General features: G+C 37.7%; 1 protein-coding gene across 2 annotated transcripts in view; it reads right to left on the reverse strand.

Annotated features, from left to right (window-relative positions):
* Positions 1-13430, reverse strand: part of Alcam (activated leukocyte cell adhesion molecule) — a 178867-nt gene that overhangs the window by 22290 nt on the left and 143147 nt on the right. For both annotated transcript variants that reach the window (XM_013352357.2, XM_013352360.2), the window contains exons 5-9: positions 13052-13139; positions 12413-12595; positions 7865-7992; positions 5933-6065; positions 1403-1515 (exon numbers count right to left, since the gene is read on the reverse strand). In XM_013352357.2, coding sequence (XP_013207811.1) covers positions 1403-1515; positions 5933-6065; positions 7865-7992; positions 12413-12595; positions 13052-13139 — 645 coding nt within the window. The remainder of the gene's footprint in view (positions 1-1402; positions 1516-5932; positions 6066-7864; positions 7993-12412; positions 12596-13051; positions 13140-13430) is intronic.

Genomic DNA, 13430 nt, shown 5'->3' on the forward strand with positions numbered 1-13430 from the left:
GAGGAGGAGGAGGAGGGAAAGAAGGAGGGAAGAAGAGAATCTAGCATTAAGATAACAATATAATAATATTTTGTCAAGAAGAAGTTCTAGTAAGAATATGCCTTCATGATGTAGGTGGAGACTGTTCTTTCATTTTTGACTGCTTATACACAAATAATTACACAAACTATATTAATTACAACACTGTTTGGCTAATGACTCTAGTGTACTCTTGGCTAGCTCTTACATCTTAAATTAAGTTATTTTTATTATTTTGTGTCTCGCCATGAGGTTGTGGCTTACCGGGTATAGTTCTGGCATGTCCGCCTTCAGCAGCAACATGGTGTTTCTCTGATTCCACCTATTCTCTCTTTCTCTATCTCTGTTCTGATTTCATGCCTGTCTTTTCTCTGCTAAGCCATTGCCCAAAAGACTTTTACTAATTAACTAACATTAATAAAACATATTCACAGCATACTGAGGAAAATCCCACATCAGCATGATTATTATAAGATAATAACCCCTGTTTCAAATTATGTGGATATTTATTTTCTCATAACCTTGTCCATTCTTACAATGAGTGTTGGGGAACACTAGCCAAAGTTGTAAACAGTGGTACCATGGACATAGACTTATGCTTTAAAGACAAGCTTGACTTAAAGCACCAATTATACATCCTCCTTTCCCACTCGACAAATGTAGAAATGGCTGGGCCCCAAGTCACAGTCTTTGATTTAGTTACATGACTACATGAGCTCACAAAGGAAATCCCAAGAAAGATCATAGTGTGTTCTAATTGTTTCCTAAGGTCTAGAGGTGAAAGGGGCCACTTAGTATCAAAGAGCTCATCATTCAGAAGGACCTGCTTTTAGAGATTGAAAAGTTTTCTCAGCACCAAAGGGGAGGCACGAATGGTGTAACTGCAGCACAATAGTCATGCTTCAGAAAGCCTGAACTTGAGCCTCTACTCTCACGTGTAAATTTTCTGATTTATCTGCCTGGATTTCAATATAAATGATGGGAAAAGTAATGAACGGGCTGCATTTTTTCACAGAGATGCTACCCGGCATGATGTCAAGATATTGGCAGTTAAAATGTACTATAAAAGGTTCATCCTTAAAGTACAAAATTGCATGTGCTTGTGTGTGCGCATGCATGGTGGATCGCTCTTCATTATATAATCATAAAGCAACACACCAAACTAAGCTCCAACCCATCCATTAGCAATGCCACAGTGCAGCTGAGTGCCTCTGCAATTTACTGTGGTTTGACAAACACTAGAGAGGAGAGGTGTGAAATAGCACCTAGATGTGAGCATACAAGCCAAGCATAAACATGCACACTAGAATGTAAAGCAAAATACAAAGGGTGCTAAAAAGAACCCATCCTAAGCAGCAGGGCAGCAACAAAGATCTGGACTCACTTTCATCCACACCACGGTCGCATTCCTACTGGCAGATATTGTGCATGACACAGGCAGGGCATCGCCGATCTGCTTGGTCACTTCCCCACTTGGGTTTAAGGATAAATCCAAATCTGTGAGACAGGAAAAAAAAAACCTGCTTGAATTGAAAACTACAAAAAGGCAAGATAGTAAACATAAGAACAAAAATCATTTTTCTTCGAGCATACTTGAATATCAGAACTGACTTATGTGTGTAAGACAACTGGACTGGACTGCAGAAGATTCTGCTTAGCCTTACAAGCCAGCATTGATGCCAACTTGGGCAAACACATGGACGACTGAACTGAATATGCACTGATAATTAACATAATTGATGCTTGGGGTGCATGTAAATATTTCTGGTGGAACTTATCACCTTAAGAAAAAAATCAGCTCACTTCAGAAAGGAAAAAAGAATGAGTAGGTAAACACAAAAAGCAGTTGATAAGGTGTTGCAGTAGAAAATCACATATATTTAGACAGCAGGTGATAAATGGGAAAACTATGAGATAGTGCAAATGTTTTTCAGAGAAAATTGACAAATAGTTGAATTATTTTTGAATTGCGATTCCATTTTCCATGCAGTTGAAATTTTGAATAAGACCTATTATTAGGTACCCTTTCAACAGATAATCTTAAAAATGCACAGGATAAGCCTGTCTAAGGATGTAGAGCCTTTCAGTTGAAAAATGATTTCTTAAATATAAAACTTATAATATTATTTGTAGGAAGAAAATTCAATTCAATTGAACATATACTGTCCTACAGCTCCTATGCTCTAGGCACCAATGGAAGATCCATACACGATAATGTCTTGACAACACAACAGGTCAGCGGTACTACACACTCCACTTCAGGGCATTAGTTATGAAGTCAGAACCTAGTAACAAATCCATTAAACACTCAGGTCTCTTAATTACCTGTTGAACTACTACTAAGTCATAACATAAGCAAACACTTGCAGGAGTAAAGAGAACTGAATCAAACTTGTTTCAAAGAAGAGAATCTTTGTATAAGACACTGTGGTGTAGTCTCCTTGATAACTAAGTGCTTTGGTAGGTGAGGACACAGCATAATCCTTTCCATGTGGACAAAACCCAAAAGGTGAGATAGCTCATCGGGCTGCTCAGTGTTGAGTAATTTAGTACTGATGTTTGTAACTCATACATACAATGTATATCTAACTGTAGAGTTAAGTTTAGACCAGAAGTTCTTTTGTGCATTTTGTCTCTCTTTTATGGTTTCATTACAGTTTGCCAATCATTTTCTGTGTCACTCTTTAAAAGGAATATGTATGATGTACAGATGTGGTAATAACTTGCTGGTGTGTGTGTACATGTGCATATGGGTATTATGTACTTAGGTGCAGGTATATAGAGAGGCCAGATGTCGATGTCAGCTGTCTTCCTATATTTCTCCATTTTTATTTTTAAAGATAGTCTTTAATCATGAACCTGAAAATCATCAATTTGCCTACACTGGGGAGGGGGGGGCAAAGAGTTCCAGAGATCTGGCGGTCTCTGTCTCCCCACCTTATATTTCCTCCCCATTTCTTGTGTTGCAGACTTCTACCTAGAGATGCCTTTTTATTTGATTGTTGGAGACTAGAACTCAAGTCCTCATGATTAGGCAATGTACTGACTCAGGTATTTCCTCAACTGCAACAATGCCATTTCTAGTGGTTGTCTTTGCTATGAAGTTGTACACATCATGAGAGTGATGACCATGCCTTGATTTCCTCTGGCCTATCCAGACTCTTCGACATGGTTACTAAATGAGTGGTGGAATCACATGTTTTCTACTTTACACTAATGTTAATAGCTGTGCCGTCTTGTAGAAAAGTGATTCATTAGAATGTTTGGGTGAATTATGTTTGTATGAAAATTAAAGGAAGGGAAACTTGGGAGCCTTTGTTAGTAGAGTCAAGAGGTTGTCATTGAGAAGACACATGATTTTAAAGGATAAAATTGACTTTGAAGGCTCCAATGAAGCATCTCTGTTAGATTTGGCAGAGGAAGAGCCGCAGTTTTAACAGTAACTCAGGACTGTTGGAATATGGTGTTACTGTGAGGTCTGGTCTGCATCCTTGTGCGTATATGGATCTTGCTTCTCCACCAACATTTTGCATAATTGTTTTTGAAAGGGAAACAAGGAGCCAAAGATAGAAGGGCAAAATATAATTTTCATGTTAGAATATCCTGTAGAATAACATAATGATGAGTATAATCATTCTTTAGCCCTTAAGGAGATGCTCAGACCTTGAGACCAATGTTCCAATCTAGCTATGAAAACAAGAATGCGTTAGAATAATAAAATGCACCAAATTCAATTACCCTTCCTCATACTTTGTTTGAGTTTCCTTCCTGTTATAAAGTATCATTGAGATATGATGTGGCTGCCACCATGTCTTCATCCTTGTAGTCTGTAGTCCAGCCCTCCCTGCCTATTCTACATGCCATACACAGAACAGCTCTCCCCTCTAAAGATTTTGTGTGTCTGTGTACCTAACATCTCTCAACCATAAGCACAAGTCTAAGGAACTGGAATATCAAAAACTAGTCTCATAGTATGATTGACAGGGATATCAGATGACTCTTCACGGGTATTGTATTTGTAGGCTGTGTTCCTTTAATTTCCATCCTAGAACAGGGTTATATAAATGGTCACATGAGTGACTGGCCCACAGAGAGGGGAAAAACAGCACCATTGTTCTGAGCTTGAGGACAGAGAAACAAAGAAAGGTCTTGGCTGTGAACAGTTTTCAGTACTTCACTGTTATCACCAGGACTCCTCAGGCATCAAAAGCCACCATATGGTTGTATTATTCCCTGTTGAGCCCTCCTGTGTCTCCCTCCCAGCTTCAGTTCCTTACCTGTATGTTTTCCAAACATTGTAAATTGAGGACACAGCAGCATGGGCTTAGAGCAGTTTCCTTTAAAGTTTTTTGACATTGTTTTCTTCCTTTCCTCTGTCTAAGCAAATTCCATTCTGACTGTTTGTGAGTTCCAGGTCTTCCACATTGTTCTCTAGTGATGCTTTTTGACAAATTCTTGGTGTTTGCATTCAGGGAATGTGGTCAGATGGAGAGCCTAGGTTTCGTGCTTAAAGCTTACAGATGTTTCGAGTTCCTCAAAATCCCTGTGCTGCAGAAAACCCTATACTAGACTCCAGGCCATTCTCTCTGGTGCTCTTCAGTACCCTGTCTTTACTATTGCCAAATCTCATTTACAATACAAAACAAAGCCAAGTCACCTGGTGCTCTGTAGGACTATGGCAGATCATTTCTAGGAGAAATCTCTCTCATTACATTGTTGGGTGAAAAGTTCATTCAGCCTTTCACACATCCCTAAACAAGAGGCACTGTTATTCTAAAAATATGTAGAAGTTTTATTCTTACCATGTGGCAGTGTCAATAAAAAAATAAATCATTACTTTTAAGAAGCATCTGATATGTTAGCAATATCAACTTTTGTGATTTATAAAAAAAAAAGAAGCCACTCAAGTTTCATGGCTGGTCTTTTCATTTTTCGAAGATTTCTTTATTTCATTATTTTGTGTGGATGAGATCCTTGCTTGCATGTATGTATGTATGTTAGACATGTGTGTGACTGGTAACCTCTGAGGTTAGAAGAGGGCATTGGGATCTCAGTACTGGAGTTACAAATACTTGTGAGCCTCCATCTGAGTGGGAGGGAACTGAACCCGGGTTATCTGCAAGAACAAGAAGTGCTCTTAACCACTAAGCCATCTTCCAGCCCTCCACATGGCTGTTCTTAATGGATCTTTTTCCCTATAGTATTCTTTGGGACTAAATATAATTTTGTAGCCTCTGGAGTCCTCCAAGTAGATTAAAATTTAATAAAAGGTGTCACTCAAGGTGATTTTTGAAGAGGTTAACTTTCCAACAATTTATTACGCTTTAGCTCTTAAGTCACCTCTACTTCATCTCCCAGTGCTGAATATGTAGTAACTTTGTGTTGCCTGGATCTGAGTGCTAATATTATTCGGTAATTTAAAAATGAGATATATAATCTACATTCTTCCTGGTAAAATGCAAATCATATTAATATCAAGAATATTTGAAGAGAGCTTAGGGGTATAGCTCAGTAGCAGAATGCTTACTTAGCATGTACAAAACCCTGGGTTCCATCTCCAGAACTGCATGAAATAAATTATGCATATCATACGTATATATTTATATATTCAGTGTACATATATTTCAATATATAATTAGTTATTTAACGATCACATCCAAATTACTTAGTATTAGAACAAACTGAGGCATTTAGAAAAAGGATTGCACCATCGACAACTTTGCAGTTCCCAGACTCACACAAGGATTCAGTGTCACAGTGGTAACCTGCATGAAAGCTGAGCTTTTCTGACACTTTTAACAGAGTGAACGGAAACCAAACTGATTAAGAAATGTAAGTCTGCACTTAGAAAAGTTAGCTAGGTCATGTTATCAGATGCCGTTGAGGTGCAGCAGGTCCGGAGGAGGTCACTTACAGTGAACTGTGATGGCTGTTGAAGCAATCATGCTCTTTTGGTCGATGAGCGAGCATTTGTAGTCTCCTGTGGCATTGCGCCTCACATCTGTCAGTGTGTAAGTATTTGAGCTTCTTATTCCCTCAGGCTGTCCCTTCGGATGGAGGCAAAAGGTCAGAAGCTTACACTTGGTAGCAACAATAAGAACGATTATAATTCTTGCGGAAGGTACAATTTTTTCAGATATGAGAAAACAGTGACCAAACTTTTTGATTAGACAAAAACGATTAAAATTTGTTCTACAAACATCCCAGAAACAATTAATAGCTCGGCACTAAATTTTGAAGAAATATTTTATATTATTGATATTTATTTTTTTTTGAGCAAAGCTTGAGTGTGAATTTTAAAGCAGTGTTTTTATATACCCATTTCCCCCTATATATACACCAATAAATATATTTGAGAAATTCTAAAGGAAAACATGAACTGGGTCTTGGGATATACACCTTTACTTGCAGCATTCAGGTGCTGGGGGCAGGATTGCAAGTCTGAGGAGAGAATGAGCTATATAGTGAGACTGTCTCAATGAACTGAACAATGGAGATGTAACGTCGTGGCAGGGAGCTGGCCTGGCATGTGCAAGGCTATTAGTTTCATTCAGAGAGAGAGAGAGAGAGAGAGAGAGAGAGAGAGAGGCAGACAGTGACAGAGAGAGACAGGTAGACAGAGACAGAAATAGGCAAAGAAAGACAGAGAACAAGAGAGAGAGGAAGAAAAGTGGAAGAGAAAAAAGGGAAGAAGAGAAGAGGGGAGATAAGCAAAGAGGATGGGGACAGAAAGGAAGCAAACAAGCAGATGGGAAAGCCAGTCATTTATCCAAATAACAATGATAGACAGAAATGAAGGAAGCAGAGAGAAGAATGAAAAGCAACGAAAGAGAAAGAGCATTAAGGAGGAAGATGAACAAAAGAAAGGAATCAATCAGAGGAGAGCAAATACAGAGAGGGCAGGAGTATATGCTAACAGCAACCAAGACAATCAACAGACATATTTCTAAAGACAGAACATGAGTTTGGCTCTAACATCCCCCATAGTCAAAGTAGAAAGTTGTTTTGAAAACTTGTATTTGTAAATGAGAAAATGGTAGTATATAAATTTAATAGGAGAAACAATGCTATCTGCCAACATTTATTTTTATGAGAAGCTTCTTGTACAGATGTTCTCAGTAATGCAGTGGGTGATACTGTGAAATACCACTAGCCAGGCTGCGAGGGAACTCATAGTAATCCCACTATTGCAGTTTGTACTAAATAAATGCACTATTTGGTAGCATATAGCTTTCCTCAGTAAGAAGGTGGTGAAAACACTTATTTTACAATTAGGCTCCAAATCACGATGAATGAAATATTTAAAGGAATTTCCTAAAGTATCCCGGATGCAGACCATTACTTTCAGCTATGAGAAGTACTGTGATAAGGAGCCCACAGGATTATTCTAGCAACCTAGCTAAACTACACAACAGAACTGTCTTTGCGTTAAAAGATCTGAGTATGTCCAGCGCAGCCTGCGGGTGGATGGATCCTCAAACACATTAGACCATTTGCAATCATGTCTTTTGATTTTACAGTGATCTACATCTGAAGGGCAGATTTTGTGTCTTATTTGGATGATTACACCCTGAGTCTCTGCAATTATGGTTTCCTGTGGTTGCCTCTTTTTCCTCTTTACATCTGAACTCTCTAAACATCGAGGAAAAGAAGAAAGGACAGGGGATGGGGTTGCAAAAGCTTTCAACGGAATTCTACAGGTGGTGTTTTGTGTTTTCTATTCCCAAGAATAACCCGTCCTTCTCACTTTAGCTACCCAAGTACATGCAATTGTTCGTGCCAGTTAGAAGCCAGACAATAGGACAGAATGATAGTCGTCAAGTTCAACCAATGCATAAGCACTTACTGGTAAGTAAAACATGAACTCCTCAGGAGGCGGGTTGCCATTACCCAAGCACTGAAGAGTGATGTTGTCTCCTTCTTTGATGGCAGTTTTTGGTGGCAGCACTTGTATTGTCACCTGCTCTGTAGGATCTGCAGGAGTCACAAGCAGAAGTTAACCATTTTTGTCAAGTACCAAATTACTCTGTGCATACAATGTAAATGACTAAATTATACACAATTTTCTCGAGAAGCTAGTAATGGTAATTACTTAAATGTATCTTTTTATAGAGGGATTGAAGTTAATAGCCACTTGCTATACCAAGTACTAATCTTAGTTAGAGCAAACTACAAAGAACCATGTTACATAAAAAAAAATCAATTTCTTCTTAGCAAAATGTCTTTAACTGAGGTGGCAATGACTGTAATTATTTTATGTGTAAAAGACCAGTAGAACAATCTCACTGTGTGACTTCATTATAAGGAAATTGAATGGTGTTATATGAATCTTATAGCTTGGAAAGACTAAATTGGGTAGCAAAGCCACTAAAGCTACTGGATACCATCACACCCTTCTTATACAATAATAAAAGTAAAATGAAGAGACATGAGCTAAACAGCACCAGCAGTATTTTTTTGGCATGCAAGAGGACAGATCTACTTAAGGAAATTAATTCCATGAAGACACACACACACACACACACACACACACACACACACTCACACACACAGACAGACAGAGGCAGAGGACAGACACAGAGACAGAGGACAGAGACAGTGAAGGACAGTGATTGAAATTGTTCTATGGTCCATAAATATTGTTGCTATTCTATTTTGTTCTTTAAAACAAGACATGACATAACTCCTATTACACAGTGGTTAATTTCTGCAGATAAAACAGAGGTATTGAGTATTTTTTAACACACAGGACTACCCAACAGTCCAATGCCAAGTGAATTAAATACTTCACACAGTAGAACATTATCCAGTAAGTAGACAGTGACAGGAAGTAGTGGTGGCTTTAAACATGAATGGCTTTTTAACATCCATGCTTTACATAGCTGGATAATACCATGAAGGATGAATTTTGAGGAAGATAGGCAAAAATGAATAATGATTGAGTATCTTCCTGTTTTGAAATTCATGACCTCAAGATCCAGCAATACCACTTTTGGAAGGATGCTCAATTATACCACAAGGACATGTGCCCAGCTGTGTTCATAGCAGCATTATTTGTAATAACTAGAACCTGGGAAAAACCTAAATGCCCTTCAACTTAAGAATGGATAAAGAAAAAAAATGGTACATTTATACAACGGAGCACTATACAGTGGAAAAAGTATTGACATCTTGAAATTTGCAGGCAAATAAATGGATCTAGAAAAGTCACATTGAGTTAAGCAGTCAAGAATCAGAAAGACAAATATAACATGAACTCACCCATAAGTGTCTTTTAGATATAAAACAAAGAAAAATCAGCCTACAATTCACAACTCCAGAGAACCTAGACAACAATGAAGACCCTAGAGAGACATATATAAATCTAATCTACATGGGAAGTAGAAAAAGACAAGATCTTCTGGGGAAATGGGAGTGTGGGGATCATGGGAGAGTGGAGAAGGGAAGGGAAAAAGAAGAGAAGCGAGTGAAGAAAAATATATACCTCAAAAAGACAATAAAGATTTATGGAGAGAATATTCTACAAAGACCTATTTTATTATTAGCTAATAAAGTGAAACTAATAAGTTGTAGTTTGAGAAGCCCCCCTCCATTTCTTGCAGTCATTTAAGTTAAACGCAGAAGAAAACTTAGAACTGCTGTTGTTGATTGCCTCTGATACTGGGCATCTGAGCATCACTAAGTCCCGAGACTAAAAGTGAGGTTTGCACACTGCTTTAGGTTCGTTGCATGTGTTTATTTCTGGATTTGCTGCAGGTAGTTCTCCAACCAGCAGTTCTCAGTAGAGTGGAAGAAGCAAATAAAATTTGCTTTTAGTATCTCACTGGCAGCTGCCATTTCTGGGTTTTCATACTGTACCCACTTCTCTCTCTTTTTCCTTTTCCTTTATTTGTTGGTATACTTCAGTTGCATAAAATAGTGGGGCTCATCACAACTTCTTTTGTAATGTGTGTCAGGTTCACACTTTGATGTGACCCTCTCTCAGAAAGGAGCATTGGCACATCTCTGATCAAGGCTGATGTTAGAACAGTCAGGACCATGATTGTCTGCCTTCCTCTTCTATTTCAAAGTCCTTCCTTTGCAACCCTTTTCAATTTCGTCTGTTCTAGGAAGACAAAGAACTGAAGTCTGATCAGAGGATTATTGTAACACATTTGCACTTTTACAGTAGCTTTCTGGGCTGCTTGTATGCCTAACAAACTGTGGATCACTTGTTCTTTTGGCCCAGTCTTTAGATTTTCTCTGCTTATTAATAAGTCATCATTCTTCCCATTATCCTGACTTGCTGCTTTGCCTCCTTTAATCCACTCTAGTACTAAGTCTCAGCGATTCATGCATTAATATTGCTTACATTTGATTCTTCCCTTCTCGTCACACTTAACTTTCCTTGTCTATGCCCTAATTAACCTACACCAGAAATGATGCTATCAGATCATTTGTTCCTTCACCTTGAGCCTTTCTTTCCCTTTCAACTCTTTCATAGCTATTTTCTCTAAATTGGGTTTCAAAGATAATCATTTGATTATTATAATGATATTCAAAATCCTTCATACATTTCCTACACTTAAATATTTGAAATGAGTATTCCTTAATTTACTACACATGGTTATCAAGAATTTGCCTCAAGTGAGATAGTTATATTTCACTACTTACATGAACCCCTACAAAATTAGTCTATTAATTTTTTCCACACACCTATTTATTCACTTATCCTTCTACCCAAAGATTTATTAGTTTAGTATGACTATGTTATAAATAATGTGTAAGAATTATAAAGTTGAGAAATGCCATGCTTTTTGTTTAGCAAATTTACTCTACTTATGAGAAAACCAAATTTAACCATTTAGACTGTAACATTAGACATTGCAGGAAAGATAAAACCTAGATGTTAGAGCCTGGGAATCTTCCAATATGGTTTCCTTCTAGAACCATGTTTTGTAGAATAAGTAGGGGTTTGCTATATGATAAAGACCACGCAATGATAACACATAGGAATGCATGGGAATTGTATTCTCGCAGAGGAATGTGGTCAGTATAAAAGAATGTGTGATGATGAAGGTTGACGCACAGTACATGACTGTGGCTGAAACAGACTTAGGGAATACAGCAGCCAAGAGCATGAAAATGAATTTGAGCATACAGAGGTGTCGGTGAAGAAGATTGGTCACAGGGAGGATGCAGATTTTAGGAAGAGACTTCTGATGCCAGCTTGATGAGCGCTTTGTTGAGGGTGAGGAGAGAAAAGCAAGTAGCCAGGAATAGCATTCTAGTGATCATTGCAGAAAGCACAGGGAACCAGGAATGGTTGAGTGAAGTCAGTACCAGAGGCAGAAATAAGGTGAACACAGAAACTAAAGAGAGGGAGGACTAGTACATCTTACTCTACTCTCTCAGGTTGGATTCTTTCATCCACTTCTTTCCTGCATGTCCTCTCCTATCATTTTTCTCTGCCTCTGAAGGCTCCCAACATCAATGGCTTTTCATATATTCTCAATAGATTATTAGCAATAATATTACCATATCATTTTTTAAATAAGTTCACCGGGAAGCACCTCTTTACATCCACTGGATCTTTTTACTTGAGTGATGTTCAGTAATCTGTGTTCTAGCAACTCCTTCATATTCTACTAATGTGTTCAAGAGTTCCAAAATCACTGTCCTGGAACATATGACCTTTCAGGACTTGCCAGTATGTTTCCATGACATTTATCACTTGAAATCTCGCACTGACAATTCCCTTTTGATGTGTCTTGATCCTCAGCTAGAAGAACAACCTCTTTGGATGCACTACTTTGTGGCATCATCAAGAGGCCTGTGCTATCTTCTCATTGCCAATCACTCCCCATATATACATGGAATTATTGTGTTATTCTCATTCATCCAAGGATTCATCCAGCTGCCTATCTTTATACATGGTACTCACGTACATGCAAGTTCCTTCTGAAGCCACTTTCCCAAGTCTTAATATTTGCTTTGGTGATTTTTAAACTTAGGAAGCTAGTCACTCATAAGGTAGTATTTACCCATCCTTTTTTAAGGAAATGGCCAGTAGGCATTAGGAATTCCTATAAAACACATGTCAATATTCTGTGACTGAAGAGTATTGGAGGGAATTGATCAAATTAGAGATCAAACCTTTAAAGAACATAACACCTCATAGAGTACAGAACACATATTAATAAATAATGTGTGAAAAAGTGGAGTCTATTGTTAAGTGGTAAACATTTTTTTCTACATGCTTTCCAAGAAAAAGATTATTTGCACATAAAAGTTTGGGGGTGAGGATTGACAGCAGAATATTAAGAGGAATTGAATCAGAACTTCAAAGATTAAAAGCTTTTAAATATTATTTCTAATACATTACAATTACATAATTGTATAATCAGTTACTTACAGTAAATATCAAAGACTGCTTGTTCCGAATGGATTGTCTTCTGGCCAGAGGGTCCATAATATGTCACAGAACAAGTGAATGGCATTTGGATGTCAGCCTTGGTTGTCTTATACTCCAAGGATGAGGTCATGGTATACAACTGAGTAACTGGATCAATTTCATTTTTCAAAAGTATGGCCACCTCTAAAGAAAGTAAAGAACACCAATGATGAAAAGTAACACTGGAAAGCCTCAATCCATAAGTAAATGTCCCAACACATTTCAGAGGTGAGTTTGTCCTACTAATTGTCTTTAACAGGAGAGAAAACTGACACTCAACAAGGTAAGATGTCATTTTAAACCTGTGAGTCATAGGCATAGGCAAAAATAGAATTTTGAAATTCTATCTCCCACTCAATTTAATTAACTTTTAGAACATGCCATATATAGAGATACTGCTTTCTGCTTCTAATTCTTCCACACTGGCGATAAAATGGTGTCTAATCACTGAATGAGTTAAGAGGCTCTTAGTGTAACTGAAGTGTAAGTTGTAGATAGAGCAGGGGAGACAGCATGTTCAGTTCTGGACAGCTCATAAAGTAGGTAGCCTATATAATACACAGAAAGGCCACGAGCATTCATTGCTTGACTCAGACTCACCTCCTAAAAGGGGTTGCAGAACTTTCCCATTCCTGTACCATGTGATGTTGCCATCTGGGTAACTGTCCCTTGAAATGCAGTCACCTAACTGAAAATTGAAAAAGAAAATTTCCTCATTTCAAACAGTTCCAAATCCTTATTTCACGGAAGTCTCAGATTCTTCAGGAAATAAAGTATCTTAAACAATTTATTTTCCATTTTTTGACTAAGATACTACCTTTTGAATCTTGAATAAAAATAATTCATATGAAAAATTACAGTAATACCCATTTTAAAATCCACAATAAAGCTTTCCACTATACATAAAATCATATCCAATAGGCATTACCAAATTTGTTTTGATGCTATTCATTTTTAGTATTAACTAGATGACTTTATA

Source organism: Microtus ochrogaster, chromosome 2 (genome assembly GCF_000317375.1).
Source record: "Microtus ochrogaster isolate Prairie Vole_2 chromosome 2, MicOch1.0, whole genome shotgun sequence".
NCBI classification, from domain to species: Eukaryota; Metazoa; Chordata; class Mammalia; order Rodentia; family Cricetidae; genus Microtus; species Microtus ochrogaster.